This window comes from Ahaetulla prasina, chromosome 12 (genome assembly GCF_028640845.1).
Source record: "Ahaetulla prasina isolate Xishuangbanna chromosome 12, ASM2864084v1, whole genome shotgun sequence".
Lineage (NCBI taxonomy): Eukaryota > Metazoa > Chordata > Lepidosauria > Squamata > Colubridae > Ahaetulla > Ahaetulla prasina.
Window position 1 is genome coordinate 18,838,295 of NC_080550.1, and position 25,794 is coordinate 18,864,088.

The 25,794-nt window shown below is 42.2% G+C and overlaps 1 protein-coding gene across 1 annotated transcript in view; it reads left to right on the top strand.

The window, feature by feature from the left end:
• The window catches only part of VAT1L (vesicle amine transport 1 like), a 75,764-nt gene that overhangs the window by 18,915 nt on the left and 31,055 nt on the right, over nt 1-25,794 (top strand). The window contains exons 4-7 of the mRNA XM_058155163.1: nt 6,297-6,439; nt 15,629-15,732; nt 21,737-21,792; nt 24,095-24,289. Coding sequence (XP_058011146.1) covers nt 6,297-6,439; nt 15,629-15,732; nt 21,737-21,792; nt 24,095-24,289 — 498 coding nt within the window. The remainder of the gene's footprint in view (nt 1-6,296; nt 6,440-15,628; nt 15,733-21,736; nt 21,793-24,094; nt 24,290-25,794) is intronic.

Below are 25,794 nucleotides of genomic sequence, written 5' to 3' on the forward strand. Positions count from 1 at the left end.
TTATTGCCTATAAAGCTGGTTTATAAAAAATGCAAGGGAGTAGGCATTGGACATGGCCCCAAGAGAGTGATTTGTTAGGCTTGTGTGGATAACATATTCCAGGCCTTTAATGTCTACCAGGAGGAGGACAGCCAAAGTACCCCATTTATTTCCAAATGTCAGGAGCATTCTTGAGCCATCCAGTAAAACAATGGAGGTCCTGTAGCCCAAGAATCTTGGACTTGGTTTTGCATTCATGAAAAAGTTCCGTCTCATTGTTTCAAGTACTCCAAACATTCCAGGAGCACATGATATCTTGCCGTATCAAAAGTGGGGGAAGTCTTTTATAGTCCTGGATGAATTGATTGATGGAAAGCTCTCCATTGGTTGCCCTTGCAGGAGATGGGTGAATGGTAGGGCCATTCCTTTTGAGAGGAATGCAGCTTTTTTAGCAGGGGTAATTTTTTTTTAATCGTTCACTGGATATGAAAGCATTGGAGGAATAGGCCAGATTTCAAAGAAGCAATTATCAGGGTGTTTTTTTAAAAAAAAAATTAAAGAGAAAAAAGCCTTTAAAAATAATTCTTAGCGTACCTTGCCCATTTCAGCTCATTCCAAGCTTATGCTCATTCTGTACTTTCAAGATCCTTTTGCAACATCTCCTGTGGGTGCGTGTTTGTTCTCGGATCTTCAGGGCAGAAGTATGGTGAGAGTGAATTCTTGTCCCCAAAGGTGCTTTTTTTTTTTCCCCCAAGAGGCAACTGGACTTGTTTTATTTTTCTTTGAAGACGTTTTGCTTCTCATCCAAGAAGCTTCTTCAGCTCTGGACTGGATGGTGGAGAATGGAAGGACTTTATATTCCTTGCAGGCAGCTGGTCATTTGCATTCTTTTAGATCAGTGGTTCTCAACCTGTGGGTCGGGACCCCGTTGGGGGTCGAATGACGATTTGCCAGGGATCACCTAAAACCATCAGAAATTTGGGAAGTATACTTGTGAGTCAAAGAATTGCGCTCCAATGGTTGACTCCACAAGCCAGCTGCAGGCTCTTCAAATCGCTAGCCGAATTCGGCTTCACGCGCAATGAATTAAAAAAGAGAGAAATCTTTGCTCTGATGTCTCCCTCTCAAACCAGCTGCAATCGCTCCCAATCGCTAGCCTAATCTGGCTTCAGGCGCAATAAACTTAATAGAGGAGGAGTCTTCGCTTTAATGCCTCCGTCCTCAAGGCAATCGCGAGCAGTTCAGATCGCTAGCCAATACAGCTTCAGGCGCAATAAATTCAAAACGAAAATAATTTTATGGTTGGGGTCACCACATCGTGGGGAATTGTATTAAAGGGGTCGCAGCACTATAAAGGTTGAGAACCACTGTTTTAGATAGTCCTTGAGATAGGCCACTTGGAGGTTTATCTGTGTCCTCAAGGTCACCTGAGTGGTGCCAATGGATGTGGAGCCTTCTTGGAACTGCTGGTAGGACTGTGTTGTAGTCTAGAGATAGGTGGTGTTGCATTCCCTCTCCCTCCGCTTCCCCCCACCCCCAATGAGAGGGGACTGTTCAAATTTAACACCAGCATTTTCCAACATTGAATAATATCCAATCACCATCCCTACTAATTGCTGTCAATAGTTAGGGGCAGGGGTGAAATGCTCCGGTTCTGACTGGATCGGCCGGTCCAGTAGTGATGGCGGAAGGTGGTTTGGAGAACCAGTAGCAAAAATCACTGCCCCCGCCCCCATGCCCAGCTGAGCCGTGCGATCATCAGAGGTGGTTTTTTTTTTACTTTTAAAAGCCTTTTTTTAACAACCTCTTCCGCCGAAGAGGTTATTTAAAAAATTGCTTTTAGAGGGTTAAAACAAGGCTCTGACGATCCCAGCTGAGGTATCTGATCGTCAGAGGCCTTTTTTTTTTAAATTTTAAAAGCATTTTTTAAAAGGTAAAAAAATTGAAGTCTGTTAGGCAAAAAATGGGGTGGAGTGGGGGTTAATTTGAGAGAGAGAGAGAGAGAGAAAGAGAGAATGAGAGAGAAAGGAAGGAAGGAAGGAAGGAAGGAAGGAGGGAGGAAAAAGGAGAGGAAGGAAGGACTACAAACCTGGCACTAGACGCAGCTTCAGAGGATAATCCAGGGCTGGAAGGGACCTGGAGGTCATCTAGTCCAACCCTGCTCCAGCAGGACATTGTTAGTGAGTTTCTGTCTTTTGATCCCCCGTCACATGGTTACATAGTCACGTCCACCCAGTCACATGACCCCACCTCCACCAAGCCAAGCCCGCAGAACCGGTAGGAAAGAAATTTAGATTGCACCACTGGTTAGGGATCTGATCGCCCTTTCTTCATCCCAGCAAGCCCCTAAATAATCTTAATTTCTGATGAATTGGGGAGCCTCTTAACTAATTCGGGAATAAGTATAGTATAAAGGGGAGAAATCCGTTCACCTGATTTTTATTTATTTTATTTATTTTCTTTCTACCCAGTAACCCTTCTTATCTCCCTTCTTATGAGAAGCCAAACTTTCCTTCTAGGAATGTTATATGGATCTAAGTACTGACTGTGTCTCACCCTGTGAGCAAAACTGGGAAATTCATCAACGGGGAAGGTATTTGAGTGTGTGCTTTATACAGGGATACTGCCTAAACCAGGGGTCTCCAAGCTTGGTCCCTTTAAGACTTGTGGACTCCAACTCCCAGAGTTCCTCAGCCAGCTTTGCTCCCTAAACCAAAGCATGTTCATTTTTCATTACCAAGAAGCCTATTCTGTCAGATCTCCACATCACTCTGCAAATGATGCCTTTAAAATATAGATTAAAATGTAAGAGTTTAATGCAAAACTCTACTTGCCATAAATATTTTAAACATGGAAGCCCTTTGCTCTGTGGGAGATTCTCCTGAATGTTCCTATTTTTATATGTGGTTATTGAGCCAAATGCTGCATTGCCAGATCTCCAGGGAGTTACTCAGGGGAAGGTTAGTAGTTCTGCTTTGTTCTTACGTCTAGGAAATATCTGAATCAGGGCATTTTGCTTTAAAGCTGCAAGCCTGATGAAATTTTCCTACATCGCTCCTTTTTCCCAAAAACAAATCTGACAGTTCACCTTGCAAATGCTCCAATCCACTTCAAGCGTGGTTTGTTTAAATCAAATAATAGACTGTTCACTTAATAACTATCTTATATAATAATTATATGTGGTACCTTGCTCAATAGTAGTAACTGTGAGAGGGATCTTGGAGTCCTAGTGAGCAACATTTAGATTTGAGCCAGCAGTGTGCAGCAGCTGCCAAAAAAGCCAGCACAGTTCTAGGCTGCATCAACAGAGGGACAGAATCAAGATCACGTGAAGTGTTAATACCACTTTATAATACCTTTGTAAGGCCACACTTGGAATCCAGTTTTGGTCGCCACGATGTAAAAAAGATGTTGAGACTCTAGAAAGAGTGCAGAGAAGAGCAGCAAAGATGATTAGGGGACTGGAGGCTAAAACAGGGGTCTCCAACCTTGGTCCCTTTAAGACTTGTGGACTTCAACTCCCAGAATCCCTCAGCCAGCTTCGCTAAAACATATGAAGAACGATTGCAGGAACTGGGTATGTCTAGTTTACTGAAAAGAAAGACCAGGGAGACATGATAGCAATGTTCCAATAGCTGAGGGGCTGCCACAAAGAAGAGGGAATCAAGTATTCTCCAAAGCACCTGAAGGCAGGACAAGAAGCAATGGGTGGAAACTAATCAAGGAGAGAAGCCACTTAGAACTTAAGGAGAAATTTCCTGACAGTTAGAACAATTAATCAGTGGAACAACTTGCTTCCAGAAGTTGTGAATGCTCCAACACTGGAAGTTTTTAAGAAGATGTTGGATAACCATTTGTCTGAAATGATGTAGGGTTTCCTGCCTAAGCAGGGGGTTGGACTAGAAGCCCTCCAAGGTCCCTTCCAACTCTTTTGTTCTATTCTATCTTTCCCAATTTAACGGTTGCCTAAATTCTGAAGGCCCTAAGAGAATAAAACAACCCTCTATTCCAGTTGAAGAGCAATTTCCTGGTACTTTTATACAGGTGAGAAACAATGCAGCAGAACAAGTATCATAAAATAAAACAGTCCATTAATAACAACAACAACAACAACAACAACAACAACAACAACAACAACAACAGAGTTGGAAGGGACCTTGGAGGTCTTCTAGTCCAATCCCCTGCCCAGGCAGGAAACCCTACACCATTTCAGACAAATGGTTATCCAACATTTTCTTAAAAATTTCCAGTTTTTAATTATCAAAAAGACTTCTACAAACCCAAAGTGTGTGAATACAAAGGAAAGTGCGGTAAGTGTTACCTGGGAGGCTTCTCAGCTAAAGTATGGAAACTTAACAAGCATCTGTACACATAAGAAGATAGGCTAGGAGGTGAAGCAAATTCCCTACAAAGGTCCTTATTAAAAAAAATGTTCAAGTATTTCAGATATTCCTGGTCTAGAGGGAGAAACATGTTCATTATATGGTTACATCATTGATTTCCCTGTATCAGAGCAGGCGAGCTTTCAAGAATATTCTCCAATATTTTTGGGGAGAGCAAAGGTCTTAAAAATAATAGGCTGGTTGGATGTACAGAAGGTGTGCTCCATTTTGATTGCTTAAAAATGTTCTCACTATAGTCCTCCCCAGTGGTGAGCTTCAGATCCTTTAGCAACGGGTTCGCTGCCCCATTGCTAGGTGGGTGTGGCCTAGTCGGCTGACTGCACCATGGTCGGTGGGGGCATTTTTTGCCCTCCCCAGGCTCCGGAGGCTTTCCTCAAGCCTCTGGGAGGGTGAAAACAGCTTTCCCCCGGGCTCCGGAGGCTCTCTGGAGGCCGGAAACAGGCCCATTTCCAAACATCCGGATCTTCCGGTAGGCCCGTTTTTTGCCCTCCCAGATCTTTTGCGTGGCCCCTGCACTTACCTGGAATGATGAATGGGCCACGTGGAGACTCCTGGGAGGGGAGGGGCAGGAGAGGCGGGGCTAGGCAGGGGTGGCATTTAGGGGTTTGCCAAACTCCGGCAGTCCTTGGCTAGAGGATCGCCCGAACTCTGGTTCTCCCTCCACGCACTAAAAGCTCTCCATCTCGCAGGGCATAAATGACTACGGCACTTGTGAGAGGCAGCCAACAGTGTTTTTCTATGAACCGTCCTTTTCCTTGTTGATTGGAAACCATCAGCAAACAGAAGGAACTAGACCTGAATGGTTTACATTGTAATTTCAGATCGTAATTGAGTTTGGAAAGACACACTCTTCTCTCAGTCCCCAGGAATCCCATTTGCAGCTGAAATACAGCGTTTGGCACAAAGTTTATGCCTGTAGTGGAGCTTTTTGAAAGTTTGGATTGTTCATGCTTTTACAAATTAAACTGGGCTTGGAATCTCGGTTCAGTTGAGGTCTGTAATCAGAGTCTGAGCCAACATTGTGACCAAAGAAAGCTAAGTGCTTCTTGGCTAAGATTTGAAGGCCTGAAAAATGAGGAAGCCATCCAATTGAGTCTCTTCATTAAAAGATAAATTCCTATCTACAGTGAGTTCACATTATGAGAAACCTTTGGACTCTGGTAAAATACATCTTGATTTGGCCATCACTTGGAATTGAGGTTACACTTTTCTTCTTGAAGGATTTTTATTTCAATTTCCCAGGGTGGATCATAGCCCCTAGAACAGGGGTCACCAACCTTGGTCCCTTTAAGACTTGTCTATCTCCACATCACTCTGCTTTGCTGGCTGAGGGACTCTGGGAGTTGAAGTCCACAAGTCTTAAAGGGACCAAGGCTGGAGACCCCTGCCCTAGAACATCTTGGAAGTTCATTCCCCATGCAGCTCTTAGTAGTCTGATCTGACTGCTTAGCTTTTGTAAGATCATCTAAAGTCAACTAACTGTTTTGGAAAATCATACAACTACAAACACAACATCTTAACCAGTGTCTACATGTGATCGAGTGGCAGTATGAGGTTCTTTGACCCAATCATGTTTTAGAAACAACTGTGTTCTCCTAAACCTGTCCCTAATTTTAATTCTACGCTCAGTGGCTAAAACGCTGCATTTGTTGATCAAAAGGTCGGCAGTTCAACGGTTCAAATCCCTATATATTACAATAATATACTACTTTTCAAAATTTATCTTATTTAAACACAGTTTATAAGTAACTTTGGAGGTGGGCAGTTCAAAAATGGCAAGCGGTCCTAACATAATATTGCCCAAATAAAAGTATTTTCAGGTCACTTGTTGGCAGAAAGTTGATAGAGGATTATTTAATGAATGGTAAATACGTTTGTTATATCCATGCAACTAATTTACAAATGCATTTGTAGGGACAAGCTATTGCTCAACTCTGCTCAACGGTTCCCAATGTTACTGTCTTTGGAACGGCTTCTTCTTTCAAGCATGAGGCCATCAAAGAGTCTGTGACTTACCTGTTTGACCGAAATATGGATTATGTCCAAGAAGTTAAAAAGTAAGTGAGTGAATTTGCCTTTTACTTGATAGGGGAAATTATTAATGAGAACTGTAAGAAGCTAATGGAAGTGACAAGTAAGTTAATTTTGGAAAAATATTTTTATTGTCCTATTGCAGTGATAGGTTAATCTTTTTGGTGCCGAGTGCCCAAAGCGTGCGTGCACAAATGCACATGTGTGCCCGAACCCCCAAAATACAATGCGAGTCCCCCCCATGCATGCACCGTGGCCCTCCCGCGCATGTGCCCTGTGCCAGTGTTCTGTTTCCCCCCCCCAATACTCCCAACAAAGAGTCAGTCAAAGGCCTTTTCCCACTTTATTTACATTTGGCTGAATTCCTTCTGGCACAGAGATGTCTCCCCACACGCCTGCCAAAATCCCTGGAGATAACCAGAAAATTATAGATAAAGCACGATTCACTCACAAACAGATTCTCCTATCCATGATACAGTTTGCCCGCGCAAATTCATTACTTTGTCCAAGACAAAAAGCCAGGAAGTTCCGCCTCTTGCTTTATAGCCCCTTTGGGTGTCACTCTGTGACTCATCATTCTTTGACTTTGTCCCAACGCCTCCTCTGCTGCATGCGCCGGTCACATCTGCGCAGTCTTGCATCAAGCCAAGATTGTTCTTGGGGCATTGCCAATTCAGAAGAAGGCCCGGGGGAATCAGGCCTTGCCAGCCCCTCCTCTTCCTCCTGGGTGGGTGCCAGGGAGGGAGAGGGCCCAGGGGAAGCAGGTCTTGCCAGTTCCTCACTTTCTGAATCATCCTCCAGGAGTCCGAGTCTGGGAACCTGGGTCACAACAGCCAGGGGTGAAATCTACTTACCTTCCTTACCGGTTCAAAAGTGCATGTGCCGCGCGTCACATGCACAAAACCTTTTGTGCATGCCCAGAAGGTTAAAACCAGGAAGTAATGACACCCGGGTGGGTGGGCGGAGCTTCACTTCACCATCGCTACCGGACTGCTGAATTACCGGCCATGATTGCTACTGGATCGCGCGATTTCACCCATTTTGGCTTCCAGGTTGGTGCAGGAGGCTTTCCAGGCCCAAAACGGGGCATGGGAGGGCAGCCCCCCTGGACCCCACTTTGGGCTTGGAAAGCTTCCTGCACCAACCTGCATCCCCCGTGCATGCGCGCCCGTGTCCCCTGCATGCGCCCTGCCCCCTGTGCATGCGTGGCAGAGACCCAAAGAAGAGCTGGCCAGCAGGAGGTGCGCATGCATGCGTGGTGGGGCTGGGACTGGGGTGACAGCTGGCGTGCCCACAGAGGGCTTTGTGTACCACCTGTGGCACACATGCCATTGGTTCGCCATCATGGTCCTATTGTAAATGGTCTCTTAGTGTAAAAATGAAAAAGTTTCACAATGTGTGTGGTTTTGAGGTTTTTGGGGTTTTTTTTTTGGCAACTCCCAGATTGTATTTCTGGATAACAGCGATGTAACCAGTTATCAATGGGAAATAAAATGTTATGAGGTCTCCAGTAGGTTTATCACATTCACAATATATCCTCTTTGCTGAATCTTTCTTTTACCTATATAGAGATAGTAGTCAGGGAATCCAGATGTGGGGAAGGGGAAAAAAAACCCTCTCCCTTAATCTATTTTTATGCTCCCTTAATCTATAATCTTGTCAATTGAAAGGTCGGCAGCTCAGCGGTTCGAATCCCTAGTGCTGCCGTGTAACGGGGTTAGCTCCCGTTACTTGTCCCAGCTGCCAACCTAGCAGTTTCGAAAGCACATAAAAATGCAAGTAGAAAAAATAGGGACCACCTTGTTGGGAAGGTAACAGCGTTCCATGCACCTTTGGCGTTGAGTCATGCCGGCCACATGACCACGGAGACATCTTCGGACAGCGCTGGCTCTTTGGCTTTGAAACGGAGATGAGCACCACCCCCTAGAGTCGACAACAACTAGCACGTATGTGCGAGGGGAACCTTTACCTTTAATCTATAATTTATTTTTATCTGACAAGCAAAGTCAATGGGGAATCTGGAATGCTTCACTTGACGCCTGTGTTAATAATTGAACAAATGCCGTGATTTGCAAGAAAGGTCATAAAATAGGGCAAATTCACTTAACAAATGTTTCACTTAGCTACATAAATTTTTTGGGCTCGATTGTGGTCGTCGCTTGAGGACTACCTATATAAAAAGGCTGTGGTTGCATTGTACTGCTCATTTTGTCATTCATCTCCTCATCCTTTTCCTCAGCCTGCAGAAATTGTGAATGCCCCAACACTGGAAAAATTTAAGAAAATGTTGGATAACCATCTGTCTGAAATGGTGTAGGGTTTCCTGCCTGGGCAGGGGGTTGGACTAGAAGGCCTCCAAGGTCCCTTCCAACTCTGTTGTTGTTGTTGTTGTTGTTGTTGTTGTTGTTGTTGTTGTTGTTGTTGTTATTATCCCCAACATTGTCAGTTATGTCTTAGCCCAGGGGTGTCAAACTCTTATTTCATTGACCATTGGCATCAGGGTTATGTTGGATCTCGGGGGTGGGGTGGGGAATGGAACATGGCCAGCTCAACATTATTTGTGTGAATTAGCCGCCACTCATTTTCAGCTGTGACTGCCTCCTGCACCCCTCTGCCCTTGAAAGCGGAGCTTGGAGGACTGTATGTGGCTTCCCCAGGCTCTGTTTTCAGTCACAATGGCCTCCTTCAGCCTTCTGGCAGTGAAAATGGCAGCCTGGGGGGACCGTGTGCGAGCTCCATTTTTGCTGGCAGAGGCCGTCATGGCTAAAAATGAAGCCTGGGAAGGTCACAAACCAGGGGTGAAATGCCCGATTCGGTAGCGATGGCGGCAGGTGGTTCGGAGAACCGGTAGCAAAAATCCCTGCCCCCACCATGCCCAGCTGAGCCGCGCAATCATCAGAGGTTTTTTTTTTTTACTTTTAAAAGCATTTTTTCTTCACCAAAAAAAAAGGTTTTTTAAAGTAAAAAAAAAAGCCTCTGATGGTCATGTGGCTCAGCTGGGATCGTCAGAGGCTTTTAAAAGGCCAAAGTGGTTGTTAAAAATGCTTTTAAAAGGCTCTGATGATCCCAGCTGAGTTGCCTGATCGTCAAAGGCTTTTTTTTTCTTTTAAAGGCAAAAAAAATGCTTTTAAAAGAAAACAAAAGCCTTTGACGATCAGGCAACTCAGCTGGGATCATCAGAGCCTTTTAAAAGCATTTTTTTACAACCTCTTCAGCTGAAGAGGTTGTAGAAAAATGCTTTTAAAAGTAAAAAAAAAAGTGAGCCACGCCCACCCAGTCACATTACCCACCACCACCAAGCCACGCCCACAGAACTGGTAGTAACAAATTTTACATTTCACCACTGTTGCACGTGGCTCTCCTTTGCTCCCTTTTTGCTGGCAGAGTCACCGTGAGCCGGTCCTTTGCTGTTTCCAGGGCGGTCCCATGGGCCAGATCTAAACACCCCTAAGACACCCCTGTCTTAGCCCCACTGTGTGTACTTAATCAGCGTTACAGCTTGTTCGACAGAAACAGTGGAAAACTCACAAGGCCGTGCAATAGAATCTGCACAACCCAACAATACGGACGTTTTCCTGCCTTTATTCCTCATTATTCTGCCTCGCAGAGTAAGTGGGTAGAAACTGAAATCCGGGAGCGAGGTTATGAGTAGCACTTACTTTCTTATTAGAGCACCATTTGTTCTCTTGAAGAGCAAATACAGCATTATGTACTACGTAAGTTATAGATGCAAAGGAAAAGGTTTTGCCTCTCCCCCCACCCTTCTTCTGCTTTCATCTTTTTTTCTTTCTTTTTTTAAAAGAGAGGTTAGTCAGCAGGCTTTTGTAAAAGAAAAAATGATCAAAAGAAATGCTGTTAGGTAGCACTCCCTCAACAACTGCGCAGGGCAGAGGCAAAAAATAGTAATAATGACGATGAAAGTCTTGGCTCGTAACACACCAGCTATAAGAAGAAGGAATAATTGATGTGGCCACAGCAGGAGATAGTAGAAGATAAAGGCCTGGAGAAGATCACAAAGCATCAAGAATTGAAAACTGAAGTTGAAGAACTATAAACGGAAGATGATAGCAAAAATTGGCTGCGATGGTCGCAGTTATTAGCATACGGAGTGGCATTTACTTACAGAATCTGTGCATTGACATTCTGGTTTTCTTTAACAAACAGACGCTGCTTTGCCAGAAGCTCAGTTTTCAGTGAGCTGTTTTAGGGTTTTCCTGCCTTTAGCAATCTCTCCGCTATCCTTTTGAAAGATGGATTTCCTTTTTCTCCAAGCTTGCTGGTACTTTCTGCTTTTTGTGGCTGCTACCATTTTGGATGTAAGAGCGTGAAATTGGGAAATAGAAGGACTTGTGAGATGTTTGATGCCATAGCAAAGGGATCAGAATAACGTGAGCTAATCTGCAAATTGCTCTCATCAGAGGGGCCCCGCTGTAGAGATCACAGGGTCGCAAAATAATTCCTTCTCTTTAGAAGTATAATGAAGTATAATGTTTAGAATCCCATCTTCCCGTATGAAGAATGGCTGCAGATTTTGGGTCTGGCTAGTCTAAAAGAAAAGAAGAATTAGGGGTGACATGATAGCAGTATTCCAGTATTTGAGGGGCAGCCACAAAGAAGAGCGGGTCAAATTATTCTACAAAGCGCCAGAGGGCAAGACAAGAAATAAGGGTTGGAAACTAATCAAAGAGAGAAGCAACCTGGAATTAAGGAGAAACTTCCTAACAATAAGGATAATTAACCAGTGGAACAGCTTGCCTCCAGAAATCATGGGCGCTCCATCACTGGAAGTTTTTAAAAAGATACTGGACTGTCACTTGTCTGAGATTGTATAGGTTCTCCTGCTAGAGCAGGGGCTGGACTGGAAGACCTCCAAGGTCCCTTCCAGCTCTATTCCATTCTATTTTTACTCAGGATGGAACGTAAGACAAATTGCTTCGGTCTGTTTTGCCTGTATCTTTTGATCCGCAACTTTCTTCCTTGAAGGGTACTTATCAACATTTTGTTTCACTGATGTGGCTGAATCCTGCAATTCCACCATTCTTTTAAAAATACAGATTGTGGTGTAAAACGTATTGACTAGCAGTTGGATTACTTTGTGTGGGGTGGGGAGTGCAGAATTAAAACGAGCTTTATAAACAATTTTTCCATAGCTTAGAATGGCCGGATAACATCCTAATCCTAGCAAACTATTTACATGTCATATAATTCCATCACTTTCTCTTGTCATCAGATGCCCACTGCTTTTCCTGTTTCTAGAAAAGGGAGGGGGGGAAAGACCCATAATCTAGGTCAGTAAGTTTAACCTATATCCTCATAATGGCTATTAACCAATTTCAGACAACAATTGTCATGAGATAAAAGCTGATCTTGGGAGTTAGATGTTATTTGGTGCACCTTATGCCCTTCAGACTCTGCAGAATACAATTATCGGTAATGAGTGCACCAGTGATTTTCATAATTATTTAATTGAAGTGAGCCATTGAAACAATCTTTTAACAACTGCTCTAGAGGCTGATGCATATATTCTGTGTAGAGAATGGTTGAAGCCAGGTTTTCACAGATTTGGTTAATTTAAGGCAGAAACCTAGCAACCTGGTGCCATGCAGATTCTTTGGATTTCATCGTCCATCAAGTGCATCCATTGGGGCTAATTGTAAGACATTTTAGTCCAGAGTTCTGGAAGACTGAAAGATGTAGACTTAAATTTACAACATGGAATTTGCTTTTTGAGAATATACACTTCTTGTTGCACGTTTGCCTTTGATCTTTCTGTACATAAATGACTCTAAGGAAGCTCACAATGAAACTTGAAATAATAATGAGAATTTACTCTCATTCTATCTGGCATTTTCTTCCATGGATCCTCCAAATCATCTGTTGGCTACAACCTGTTTTTATGGGGTCCTTGGCTTAATTTTTAAGAATGTCTACAAAGATGTTCCGACTTCTTATAGAAACTATTCCTTCATTAGCTTAGGGCAGGGAAGAAAAAAAGCTGGGGGGTGGGGGAAAGAAAGTTCAAAATGAGTAAAAGGAGAGTATCAAAAGCAGAGAGTGAGTTTTGTTTCTTCTTCACCTCTACATATAGAGAAATATGTTCTCCATTTTCTAAATGCTGTAGATCGGGGTCTCCAACCTTGGCAACTATAAGACTTGTGGACTGTAACTCCCAGAATTTCTCAGCCAGCTTTGCTGACTAGGAACTCTAGAAGTTGAAGTCCAGAAGCCTTAAGGTTGTTGCCAAGGTTGGAGACCCCTGCTGTAGATGGTCTGTATTTTCATTTTAATTGATTGCAAGATTTAAAAAAATTGAACAGCTCTGACTTGTAGGTTCTTAACTATAGAATGCCTTATAAAAATATAGGAAATAATTCTTGACTGTGAGGGCAAATAAAATATCCCTCTTCACAAGGGGGCAGTATCCACAATAGTAAAGACAACTTCACCTTTGAATTTAAGACAGCTCCTGGTAAAATTCTGGCAGCAAATAAGAAGCTGGTTAGAAGAGATTTTAATGCAGAAGAGATACAAAATAGAGGTCAAACCATAATTTTTCTTATTGGGCATGATGGATGGCAAATACGGAAAAAATGTAACCTACTTAACATTGCATATATTAACCGCGGCAAGATTAGCATTTGCTCAAAAATGGAAGTGTAAAGAAATACCCTCAGAAGAAGAAGTAATAAGCAAAATTTACAACTGTGCAGAGATGGACAGACTTACTTTAGAACTCAAAGACAAAAGCGAATCAAGATACTATGAGGTCTGGAGTAAATTCTACAACTGGCTTGATAGGAGGAAGAATGCCAAAAACAAGAGATAACGAATGCCTGGAAATGTATATATCAACGTATATCGTACTTGTGAGGGTATAATAGGTTTATTAAATATGTATATAGTTGTAGGGGTAGTAGTAACATAGTATATGTAGCATAGATACTGCACGAATCAAGAAGAGGGCCGTGAAAATATTTGCAGATCCCTCGCATCCTGGACATAAACTGTTTCAACTCCTACCCTCAAAACGACGCTATAGAGCACTGCACACCAGAACAACTAGACACAAGAACAGTTTGTTCCCGAAGGCCATCACTCTGCTAAACAAATAATTCCCTCAACACTGTCAGACTATTTACTGAATCTGCACTACTATTAATCGTTTCATAGTTCCCATCACCAATCTCTTTCCACTTATGACTGTATGACTATAACTTGTTGCTGGCAATCCTTATGATTTATATTGATATATTGATCATCAATTGTGTTGTAAATGTTGTACCTTGATGAACGTATCTTTTCTTTTATGTACACTGAGAGCATATGCACCAAGACAAATTCCTTGTGTGTCCAATCACACTTGGCCAATAAAATTCTATTCTATTCTATAAATAAGAAATTAGGAGATATGTAAATTTGTATATAGACTGAGGAATATATGATATAGTAACTTGAACTTGACATAAACCAGAGACGTGGAGCGATGTCCATTGTTTTAGTTTGTTTTTAAAACCAATTTTTTTTTCTATTAAAAAAAGGGGCAGCTCCTGGTGACTTTATAGATACCATAAATAAGCATCTGTAGTTTTCTTGGTAAAGAAGCAGGCTCTCTTTGTTTTTTTCTAACCCCTAAAAAAACATCTCCCAGTCTAGCTTGCAACTCTTCGATTTGAAGATTTCCTATTCAGCACTAAGCAGATTTGACATTGCATTGCCTTTCAATATTAGCAAGCTTGGCCAAATCATTCTACCCGCTGGACTGCTATTCTTATCTCGGCAGAGAGCCATGGGTTACTCCCAACTAAAAATTTCAATAATTGACCTTTCTGCATTACTTTTCTCCTCTGCTACAAAGACTTTGTAGAGGGCATTGGGAATGGCCTTGAAAGGCAGGAGGAAGAGCCACTATCAAGGCAATGGACAGATAAACAGGACTTGACTCCAGGTCAAGAAAGCAATTTGGGTAAATGTCTGGGATAAGCTTTTGGAGGCGAAGGAGTGGCAGAGTTTGGGGGCAGAGTTAAATGAAAGATCAGCCTAGAATTCCTATGTAGCCACAAGTAGATTAAATCCAATTTCCCTTGCATTCCGTGACCATTAGTTGAGAAGATTCCTGTGCATAAGCTGTTTAGCAATACATTACTTTAATTGGAGCTTCATGTATAGATCCGGCCAGTGGTGAAATCCAATTTTTTTTACTACCGGTTCTGTGGGCGTGGCTTTTTTTTATTTATTTACATTTATATCCCGCCCTTCTCCGAAGACTCAGGGCGGCTTACATTGTATAAGGCAATAGTCTCATCCTATTTGTATATTTATTTACAAAGTCAACTTATTGCCCCCCCAACAATCTGGGTCCTCATTTTACCTACCTTATAAAGGATGGAAGGCTGAGTCAACTTTGGGCCTGGTGGGACTCGAGCCTGCAGTAATTGCAAGCAGCTGTGTTTAATAACAGGCTGTCTTACAGCCTGAGCCACCCATGGCTTGGTGGGCATGGTGTTGTGGGCGTGGCAGGGGAAGGATAGTGCAAAATCCCCATCCCCTTCCCATTCCTGGGGAAAGGATATTGCAAAATCTCCATTCCCACCCCACTATGGGGCCAGCCAGAGGTGGTATTTGCTGGTTCTCTGAACTACTCAAAATTTCAGCTACTGGTTCTCCAGAACCTGTCAGAACCTGCCCTGAACTGGTCAGAACTGAACTGGTCAGAACTCACCCCTGGATCTGGCCCTTCCCTAGTTGACATAAAGATGGGAAGGGGCACATTCAGACTCTCAAGATTCTGTTACTATAGCTGTTCCAATGTAAGAAGTTCTTGAGTTCCATGATGATGGATTCTTAGCCTGTTGGGCTGACAGCCTTCCACACATTTAACTGAAGAATGGAGGAGTAGCATAGATCAGTTCTACTCACTTTTTAAAAACAGAATAAATTTGAGTGATGGCTGGACCAATACATGAAGAGAAAGGATCGATTCAAACAGTGGCTAAAGTGGAATGTCTAGGGAGGGAAATGCTCGAATAACATCATGGGAATTCTAAAGAGATCTTGTAGATTCAATATTTGTGGATTTGGGTCTTCACCTCCCCAGGACCAGCCTAGCACCTAATACACAGGTAGTCCACATGTAACAACTGTCCTGTTTACTGATTGTTTGAAGTTATGATGACATTGAGAAGCAAGTATCATCACAGTGTTTCTGTGTTTTGTAGAATCTCTGCAGATGGTGTAGACATTGTCCTGGATTGCCTTTGTGGTGAAAATACTGGTAAAGGCCTCAGTCTACTCAAACCGCTTGGGACTTATATTTTATATGGTGAGTAAAATTCAGAAGCTAAATAAAACCTGAACTTCTCAAGACTCACCATTCCAATTGCAGCTGTTCTAGTTGATTTCTAATGAGTAATTGCATGAAAAATTCAGTTACTGTTTCAGATACCAACCGAGAAGCACCTTAATGGCGGGAGGAGAAATGAAAAGATGGCAGAAATAGAAGAGAAGGGATATGCAAGATAGATAGGACCAAACTAATCTATGTTGGCAATCCAGGCTGGCTGTTTTCATATTTGAAGTCCTTCTTGACCGCTTTGTGCTGAAGTTTTCTGTTCCTCTTGGAGAAGCATATATTATGGTTTAAATTGAAAAAGAAATGTTAAGTATTAAACATGTTGCTTGTTAGCCTAGAACTCATAGAATCTTGGATCAAGGGCATCAAAAGTGGAGGAGATGATAAGGAAGATACTAGTCTGTGCGGAAATGGACAGACTAACGCTAACAACAAAAGATAAAGAAGATACAGAATACTATGCTACATAGAATAAATTTTATCAACAGTTAGAAACACGAGACAGAAATTGGACTGCGAAAGAATCAGGTTAGGTGGACATGGAAAGAGATACTATGTAGGTGTTACAATGTAGGTATTAGAATGATAGATTAGTTGACATTCTAGAATATGATGGTCAAAAATAAGTGTACAACACTAGCACTGTTTAAAATAGTATATATGTTTTTACTTAAGTTTTTACTTTTGTTTCATGGCAAGTGGAATGCCAGGATAATTACATTGTATTCAATATATTTATATGTAAACAATAAAAATATATAAATAAATAAATAAATATGCCATTTTAAACACAATTTTCCCTCTTTCCCCCCCCAAGGATCTCCGCTTACTATCTGATAAGCAATCATATTTGCAGGGATATGATAGGAGGTTTTCCATACAGCAGGGTAATTGTTAGGCCCAGAGGTCAAGATTTCCCACATTTAATGAAGACTATGTCATTGGCACGCGGTGCTCAGGGACGCATTGGCTCAGTGGCTAAAATGCTGAGCTTATCGATTGAAAGGTTGGCAGTTCAGCAGTTCGAATCCCTAGTGCCGCATAACAGGGTGGGCTCCCATTACTTGTCCCAGCTTCTGCCAACCTAGCAGTTCGAAAGCACGTAAAAAATGCAAGTAGAAAAATAAGGGCCACCTTCGGTGGGAAGGTAACAGCGTTCCGTGCGCCTTTGGCATTGAGTCATTTATTTATTTTATTTATTATTTGTTTATTTATTTAATTTCTATACCGCCCTTCTCCCGAAGGACTCAGGGTAGTTTACAGCCAACATAAAACAGATTCATCAATAAATTAAAAATAATTTTAAAAATCTAATTCAATTAGGCCAAATTCCATTAAAACTATTAATAAAACGATAATAAAACCCAAGTTAAAAGCTATATTACAATTAGGCCAGCCCTGCACGGTAAAACAGAAAGGTCTTGAGTCATGCCAGCCACATGACCAGAGAGACGTCTTCGGACAGCGCTGACTCTTCAGCTTTGAAATGGAGGTGAATACCGCTCCCGGGAACGACTAGTACATATGTGTGAGGGTAACCTTTACCTTTACTTGATGTCATTGGCAGCAAAGGAAAATCTCTCATCTCGAACCTTATCATTTAAAAGTCCTTGTGGAAGAAGCTTGACGTGTCAGAGACCCACTCCTATATAATTCTTTCTCTCTTCTGAATAATTTCAGTGCAGAATTATTACTACCATTCATTACTCTGTCATTTCACAGTTCCTGGAGACTGGTAGGCCGAGTGTTGTCGACCTTTAGATGTCAAAAGTGCTCAAAAATATTTTAAATCCCCCTTTTTGCATTAATGAAATTTGGGCTCTTAGACCCATGTTATTTTTATTTTTTTAAGCGCTGAATGCAAATTATGAAAACAACCTTAATAGTGGCATAAGTAAATATGGGATCTTTCAGGGTTCTAGTTTTATTTATTTATTTATTTACATTTATATCCCGCCCTTCTCCCGAAGGACTCAGGATGGTTTACAGCCAACATAAAACTGATTCATCAATAAATTAAAAATAATTTTAAAAATCTAATTCAATTAGGCCAAATTCCGTTAAAACTATTAATAAAACGATAATAAAACCCAAGTTAAAAGCTATATTACAATTAGGCCAGCCCTGCACGGTAAAACAGAAAGGTCTTGAGTCATGCCAGCCACATGACCAGAGAGACGTCTTCGGACAGCGCTGACTCTTCAGCTTTGAAACGGAGGTGAATACCGCTCCCGGGAACGACTAGTACATATGTGTGAGGGTAACCTTTACCTTTACTTGATGTCATTGGCAGCAAAGGAAAATCTCTCATCTCGAATCTTATCATTTAAAAGTCCTTGTGGAAGAAGCTTGACGTGTCAGAGACCCACTCCTATATAATTCTTTCTCTCTTCTGAATAATTTCAGTGCAGAATTATTACTACCATTCATTACTCTGTCATTTCACAGTTCCTGGAGACTGGTAGGCCGAGTGTTGTCGACCTTTAGATGTCAAAAGTGCTCAAAAATATTTTAAATCCCCCTTTTTGCATTAATGAAATTTGGGCTCTTAGACCCATGTTAATTTAAAAAAAAAAAAAAAAAAGCGCTGAATGCAAATTATGAAAACAACCTTAATAGTGGCATAAGTAAATATAGGACCTTTCAGGGTTCTAGTTTTATTTATTTATTTATTTAATTTCTATACCGCCTTCTCTCGAAGGACTCAGGATGGTTTACAGCCAACATAAAACTGATTCATCAATAAATTAAAAATAATTTTAAAATCTAATTCAATTAGGCCAGCCCTGCACGGTAAAACAGAAAGGTCTTGAGTCATGCCAGCCACATGACCAGAGAGACGTCTTCGGACAGCGCTGACTCTTCAGCTTTGAAATGGAGGTGAATACCGCTCCCGGAACGACTAGTACATATGTGTGAGGTAACCTTTACCTTTACTTGATGTCATTGGCAGCAAAGGAAAATCTCTCATCTCGAACCTTATCATTTAAAAGTCCTTGTGGAAGAAATAGAAAAAAAATAATTCTTTAACAGATCAAGCCCCATATAACTGGGAAGAACACGGAAACAAACTGCAAAGATTTCAATTTTTGTTGTCCGACCCATCGCAACTCCATGGACAACGTTCCTCCAGGCCTTCCTGTCCTCTACCATCCTCTGGAGTCCATTTAAGCTCACGCCTACTGCTTCAGTGACTCCATCCAGCCACCTCATTCTCTGCCATCCCGTTCTTTGTTTGCCCTCAATCTTTCCCAGCATTAGGCTTTTCTCCAGTGAATCCTTCCTTCTCATTAGGTGGCCAAAGGATTTGAGTTTCATTTTCAGGATCTGGCCTTCTAAAGAGCAGTCAGGGTTGATCCCCTCTAGGACTGACCGGTTTGATCACCTTGCAGTCCAAGGGACTCGCAGGAGTCTTCTCCAGCACCAGAGTTCAAAGGCCTCAATTCTTTGGCGCTCAGCCTTTCTTATGGTCCAATCTTCACAGCCATACATTGCAACTGGAAGAACCATAGCCTTGACCATACACACTTTTGTTGGCAGGGTGATGTCTCTGCTTTTTAGTATGCTCTCTAGATTTGCCATAGCTTTCAGATTTTAATAAGGCCTCTTTCATTCAAGCCTGGGGTAAATAATCCAAGAATCTTGCAAACCGCAAAATAATTGTTCCACCTTCACTTAAATTAATAAGGGTGGGCTAATTGAAAGGCATCTTCCTAGGTTTCTCCTCACCTGGGCTGAGATGTCATTTATATAATAAGCTACCAATGGATTCACTTTCTATTTCTTGATAGTTAATCTATTTTCCCTTCCATTATTTTCCCAGCCATTCCACAGTCTCTCATATACTGCGTGTCAATGTAATGTATATATAATACAGGTACTGTGTTGACAGTCGAATTGGTGATGTTCACTCATTTTTTAAATGTTTCCTTTTCTCTTGTTTTCTCTTGAATAAATGCAAACTCCTAGACATGTTTTCACAAGCTTGTGTTAACTTTTTATGGCAGTGCATATGTAGATTAAAAATCTTCTACCCCTCCCCCATATATTATCCTCACAAATTAAAATCCCCTATCGAGATAATCTTAAACAAGCAGTCCTGCATAAGATATTTTAAGGCTAGAATTTTGGAATTCAAAACATATGTTCTCCAATATGTTCTACCTTAGAAAAATTCAGTCCAATTCTTATTAAAACCAAAACATTATAAATTTACAACCTCCTCATCACTGTGAAAAGGTCTTCTTTTCTCATCAGATGCTTCTTTCTAAGCGTTCTCCAAAACTTATGAGGGACAGATGAGATATCATAAGGTTCATTAGAGGCGATCATTTTCCTTCATTGTGTTGTACCTAGAATACTGCAGAAGGACACCCCAACAACAGGGAGTCTAGAAAAACAGAATTTTCCAGGGCTCCTATGTCCTTGAGATATCACCTTGCGAATAACATGACTCACCAAAAAAGAGGATGAAAATAATACGCAATGTTTGCCTGAAGACTTGCACAGGGGTGGGCTTCAAAAATTCTAGCAAGGGGTTCTCTGCCTGGTTGCTGGGTGGATGTGGCCATGGTGGGCGTGGCCTAGTCAGCCTCCTGCACCATGTTGGGAGGCGTTTTTGCCCTCCCGGGCTCTGGAGGCTTTCCTTGAGCCTCCGGGAGAGCGAAAATGGCCTCGCCAGGCTCTGGAGGCCCTTTGAAGGCCAGAAACAGGCCCGTTTCCAGCCTTCCTAAACTTCCGGTAGGCCTGTTTTTCACCCTCCCCGACCTTCTCTGCACACCCTGCACTTACCTGCATCCAAAATGGGCTGCATGGGGACTCCTGGGAGGGGAGGGGGAGGATGGGTGGAACGGGGCCAACCAGGAGTGGGCCGCGGTGTGGCTCAGGCTGTAAGAAGCCTGTTATTAAACACAGCTGCTTGCAATTACTGCAGGCTCGAGTCCCACCAGGCCCAAGGTTGACTCAGCCTTCCATCCTTTATAAGGTAGGTAAAATGAGGACCCAGATTGTTGGGGCGTTTTGCCCTCCCGGGCTCTGGAGGCTTTCCTTGAGCCTCCGGGAGAGCGAAAATGGCCTCCCCAGGCTCTGGAGGCCCTTTGGAGTCCAGAAACAGGCCCGTTTCAGCCTTCCTAAACTTCCGGTAGGCCTGTTTTTCACCCTTCTCGACCTTCTCTGCACACCCTGCACTTACCTGCATCCAAAATGGGCTGCATGGGGACTCCTGGGAGGGGAGGGGGAGGATGGGTGGAACGGGGCCAACCAGGAGTGGGCTGTGGTGTGGCTCAGGCTGTAAGAAGCCTGTTATTAAACACAGCTGCTTGCAATTACTGCAGGCTCGAGTCCCACCAGGCCCAAGGTTGACTCAGCCTTCCATCCTTTATAAGGTAGGTAAAATGAGGACCCAGATTGTTGGGGGGGCAATAAGTTGACTTTGTATATAAATATACAAATAGGATGAGACTATTGCCTTACACAATGTAAGCCACCCTGAGTCTTTGGAGAAGGGTGGGATATAAATGTAAATATAAAAAATAAAAAATTTGGGGGTTCTCCGAACTGCACAGAATCTTAGCTAGAGGTTCTCCTGAACCCCTGAGAACCCCCAGCAGCCCATCGCTGGACTTGCACCATTAATGCTGAAAGCTCCAACGTTGCCACTAGGTAAGGGGCGCATGGGTTAGGGGTTCATTCAATGGCAACTGAGAATAGCAGAAGGTTGTTTAGTGAGAGATAGATGGGAGTTGTCTCCTTCTGATGGCATCATTAAGAGCACAACACGAGAGTAGAATTAAACCCCCAACAATAGACAAGATGCCTTTTGTCAAGAAGGCCTTTATGGAGAATGGAGATGTTGTTTTATGATTTTGACACAGGATATCAATACTCTCCCGTTTTATCCTTGTGACATATAAATAATCTACTTCTGTGCTCATGTTTACTTCTGCTGCTTCTCTCCCTCTTGACTGTTTTCTAGGCTCATCGAACATGGTTACTGGGGAAACCAAAAGTTTCTTCAGCTTTGCAAAATCAGTAAGTATAAGGCCCTTCCGGTTTCGTTAGAGCTTATTTGTATGTGCTGTGCTCCGAGTCTCCGAGTCTCTCTTCTTTTCCCCTGCCGTTTTCTCCCCTCTCTCCCTTTAACAGCATGAGTCATCTTTTGCAGATGCAGATCCAAGCTAGGCATTATCCACAGCAGACGTATGAATGTTTCATTAAGTTTATTGGTTTCTTCTTCGGGCCTAGAAAGACATGGCAAGGAGGGGCTGATTTAAATACATTTCCAGCTGGATATGAATCAAAAAAGCCACTGGATGATTGTTGAAATCCTCTGTTACGGAACCTGTGATAAGGTTAGAAACAGGTGGAATTTTGAGACAAGATAATTTAGAACAGACTGAGGCTTGAATCACAAGCTCAACACCACCAATGCACGGAATTGGCTCACAGATCTGAGTAGGTGTCCAGGCAGAAGTGAGCAATCCTTGTATTGTACTGTAACAACCGGTTCGCCCAGCACCAGAAATGTGAGCGCGCATGTGTGAATGCTTGCTTTGCTCATGTGCAGCATCAAAAAACATGGCAAGTCATTTGTGTGTACCTTCTGCACATGTATGCAGCATCAAAAAACACAGCGATATAGGGCAGGGCCCAGGTCCACCCGCAGGTCACAACTACCAGTTTGCTTGAACCGGTCCGAACTGGCAGCAGCCCGCCACTGTGTTCAGGTCCTGGATTCAAATTAATACAGCAAACTCTCACTTGGTTTGTACATCACAACGCACCCTTGTGTATTTTAATGTTGATTTGTTGAAGAACCATATGTGTTTAATTCCACAAAACTCAGTGAGCCACAACCTGTTTTTAGGAGCTGGGCATAATGGCTGAATTCAAATATAGTATTAATGCAGAGTTGCTGCCTCTTTTGCCTTTTGTGGCACAGCAGCCTTTCAAAAGTGGAGGAAATCAAGATAATAATGCCTTAAATCTCTTAGAGTTTGCTTTTAATCTCACAACAATTTTCCAAAAATGTAAAAAAGAAAAACTTGAACCGTTTGACCATCCATTCTGGGAGCTTTGAAAGGGGTTGGTGGGGCTAAAGTGAAACCAAAACTGTTCATCCTACTATGATTTTGATTTCATTGGGTAAAAAAAATCAAAAAGTGAATTAAACTACGTTGTCATTGAATGAATGAATGAATGAATGAATGAATGACCCATGCGCTCTCACAGAGAGGGACTCCTCAGGGTGCCGTCGGCCAGACAGTGCCGGCTGGCGACACCCAGGGGAAGGGCCTTCTCTGTGGGGGCCCCCACCCTCTGGAACGAGCTTCCCCCAGGACTTCGCCAGCTTCCCGACCTTCGAACCTTTCGCCGCGAGCTTAAAACACATTTATTTATTTGCGCAGGACTGGACTAGATTTTAAATTCGAATTGGTTTTAATGGGGATTTTATTATTTTTATTGTCACTTTTAATTATTCGGTCATTTGTAATAAGTTTTTTAATGGATGTTTTATTTGTATTTATATGTATATTTTTATCTGGCTGTGAACTGCCCTGAGTCCCTAGGGAGATAGGGCGGTATAAAAATATGAAAAATAAATAAATAAAATAAATAAGTGAATGATTTATCTCTGTTCAACCTACTATGATTTTGATTTCATTGGGTAAAAAAATTGAAAAGTGAATTAAATTACATTGTCATTGAATTAATTAATGAATTAATGAATTAATGAATTAATGAATTAATGATCTCTGAACATCCTTACTAGGTTCACACTGGCTAATCCATTCCAGTTTTTAGCTCTAGCTTAGTGCGTCATTGCAGACTCAGCCATTATGGTTCATAAACCATTATGTATGGTCTAGGCTAGGGTGATCTATCAACCAAACCATGGTCTCTTGTTTGTTATATTTAAACTCTGGCTTATGGCAATGTGGGAATCCATCCAGTTTTCTCCTAACCAAGATTTGAGAAGGGAGAAGTGCTCTTTTCATGTGAAAATTGGGAGAGTGAGCCAGTACATCTTGAGAGCAAAAGGCTGAGGCCTATATCTTGCCTTTGTTCCATGCCTGTCTGCCTTCCTTCCTTCCTTCCTTCCTTCCTTCCTTCCTTCCTTCCTTCCTTCCTTCCTTCCTTTTTTTTTTTTTTTGAGATCCTCCAGTATGGCTGAAGCATTGAAGTCTATACTCCAGCTCCTCTGGCCTCCTATCTTTTGAGTACATTGAGTGAGTGAGTGAGTGAGTGATTATGAGGTACATCATGCATTTCTAGTGTAATATACACATGGAATACCTTGGTTCTAATCTTGTTGCAATTTGTGTGCCCTTAGTGGTGGCAAGTGGAGAAAGTAAACCCTATCAAACTTTACGAAGAGAACAAAGTCATGGCTGGATTTTCTCTGTTGAACCTGCTTTTCAAACAGGGCCGAAGTAGCCTTGTCACTAAAGTAATGGACAATCTCATAAAACTTTACAACGAGAAGAAGATCAAACCAGTGGTTGATTCACTGTGGGCGCTGGAAGAGGTAAGGACTTTTATCTTTTTTCTTCTCTGATAATGTTTGTTTTGGTTTGCTTTTTTTGAAAACCATGTATTATTAAAATAGGTCACGGGCATTCCATCTGCATACTTCAAATAACACAATGGGAGGAGCATAATGGGGTTTTATAAGTTTGTATTTTTAAAAATGTAACTCTTTGCATAGAGATGAGAAAAGCAAGGATCCCAGTTCCTGGTTTTATGTTCTAGTGTGTTAATTATTAGCATGCTCAGCGTAGCTTATTTAAACATTGGCAGTGTTCCTATTAAAAAAGCCGAACTTGAATGCTTTCCAGTCATGTGTACTTTGCTGTTGGTTGTAAGCTTGTAGGCATGGCAGCCTTCCCACAGAGTGTTGGACAACAAGTGCTAAATGTTTCAGCCAGCCATGCTGGTTAAAGGTGGGATGCTTTGTCTGGCATAGAGTTTTCCCATCTGAACAACTGCCGTATGTATCGACTTCCATTCCCAGAACGCTCAGCAGTGGCCATGATGGTTAGAGAATTCTTGGAGTTAGTTCACACATCTGAATGTCAGGGTTCTGATGGATGCCCTAATTAAATCATGAGCCTCAAGCCAAGCTTCAAAAGAAATCCAGTTATTTAAAATTAGGCTTCATGTCAGCACATTCCCAAGTGAAGCCAGCTCTGACCCTACATAATTTACGCCCCAATCATGACCCTGTTTTCCCCCTCCCCCCAGGGTGTGTCATCAATCACATTCGCGAACAGAGCAATTTTGCCGATTGTAGAGACCACTCCCCTTTGGCTGATGTGGGTAACCCTGGGATACAGCCTTGAGAGAGATACATCTGGAATGTGCATCTGTCTTTTGTCTGCCATGCTATTTCATCAGTTTCCCATCCCGCCCCCTTGCTTATGGCAATTTGAGAGCAGCCCAGGGATTCCGAGTTGACACTGAAATTTGCCCAGGTTAGGAAATGTTGGTCTAGCATACCTGAAGAGCATCAGACAGACATGAGGAAAAACAGGTAGGAAGAAAGCTACAAGGACAATACTTCAGAGAGATAAGGACTCAGGCTGAATATGGGTCAAAAAGGAAAAAAGGAAAAAAGTGGACTGAAGAAAGAACTGAGAACTTAGCTAGAAAAAGATTAGTATCGTGAGGAGAGTTAAAGACTTGAGAAAGGACCTCTACGCATGCCATCTGCTGGCTCGTCATCGACAGTAGCTCGGGAGTTCATGGCCTCCATGACGGCCCTGGCCTGCTGCCCTAATGTGAAAGATCTATTAAACTAGGATTTATTGGAATAAGCCTTCAAGAAAATACGTATGAGTTTTAGTGCAGGTTTTTAAAAAAACATAAGAAAAGTAGGAATGGCACAAAAGAAGGTTGAGAAATGAGAAATGAAATGAAGCCTAAAGAACCATAGATGTTTTTACGCTTATATTTGTAAATGGTGTCATGCTATTTTACAAAATAACGTTCTTCCATTTGTTTGGTAACACTTCATACCATTTGGCAGCTGTC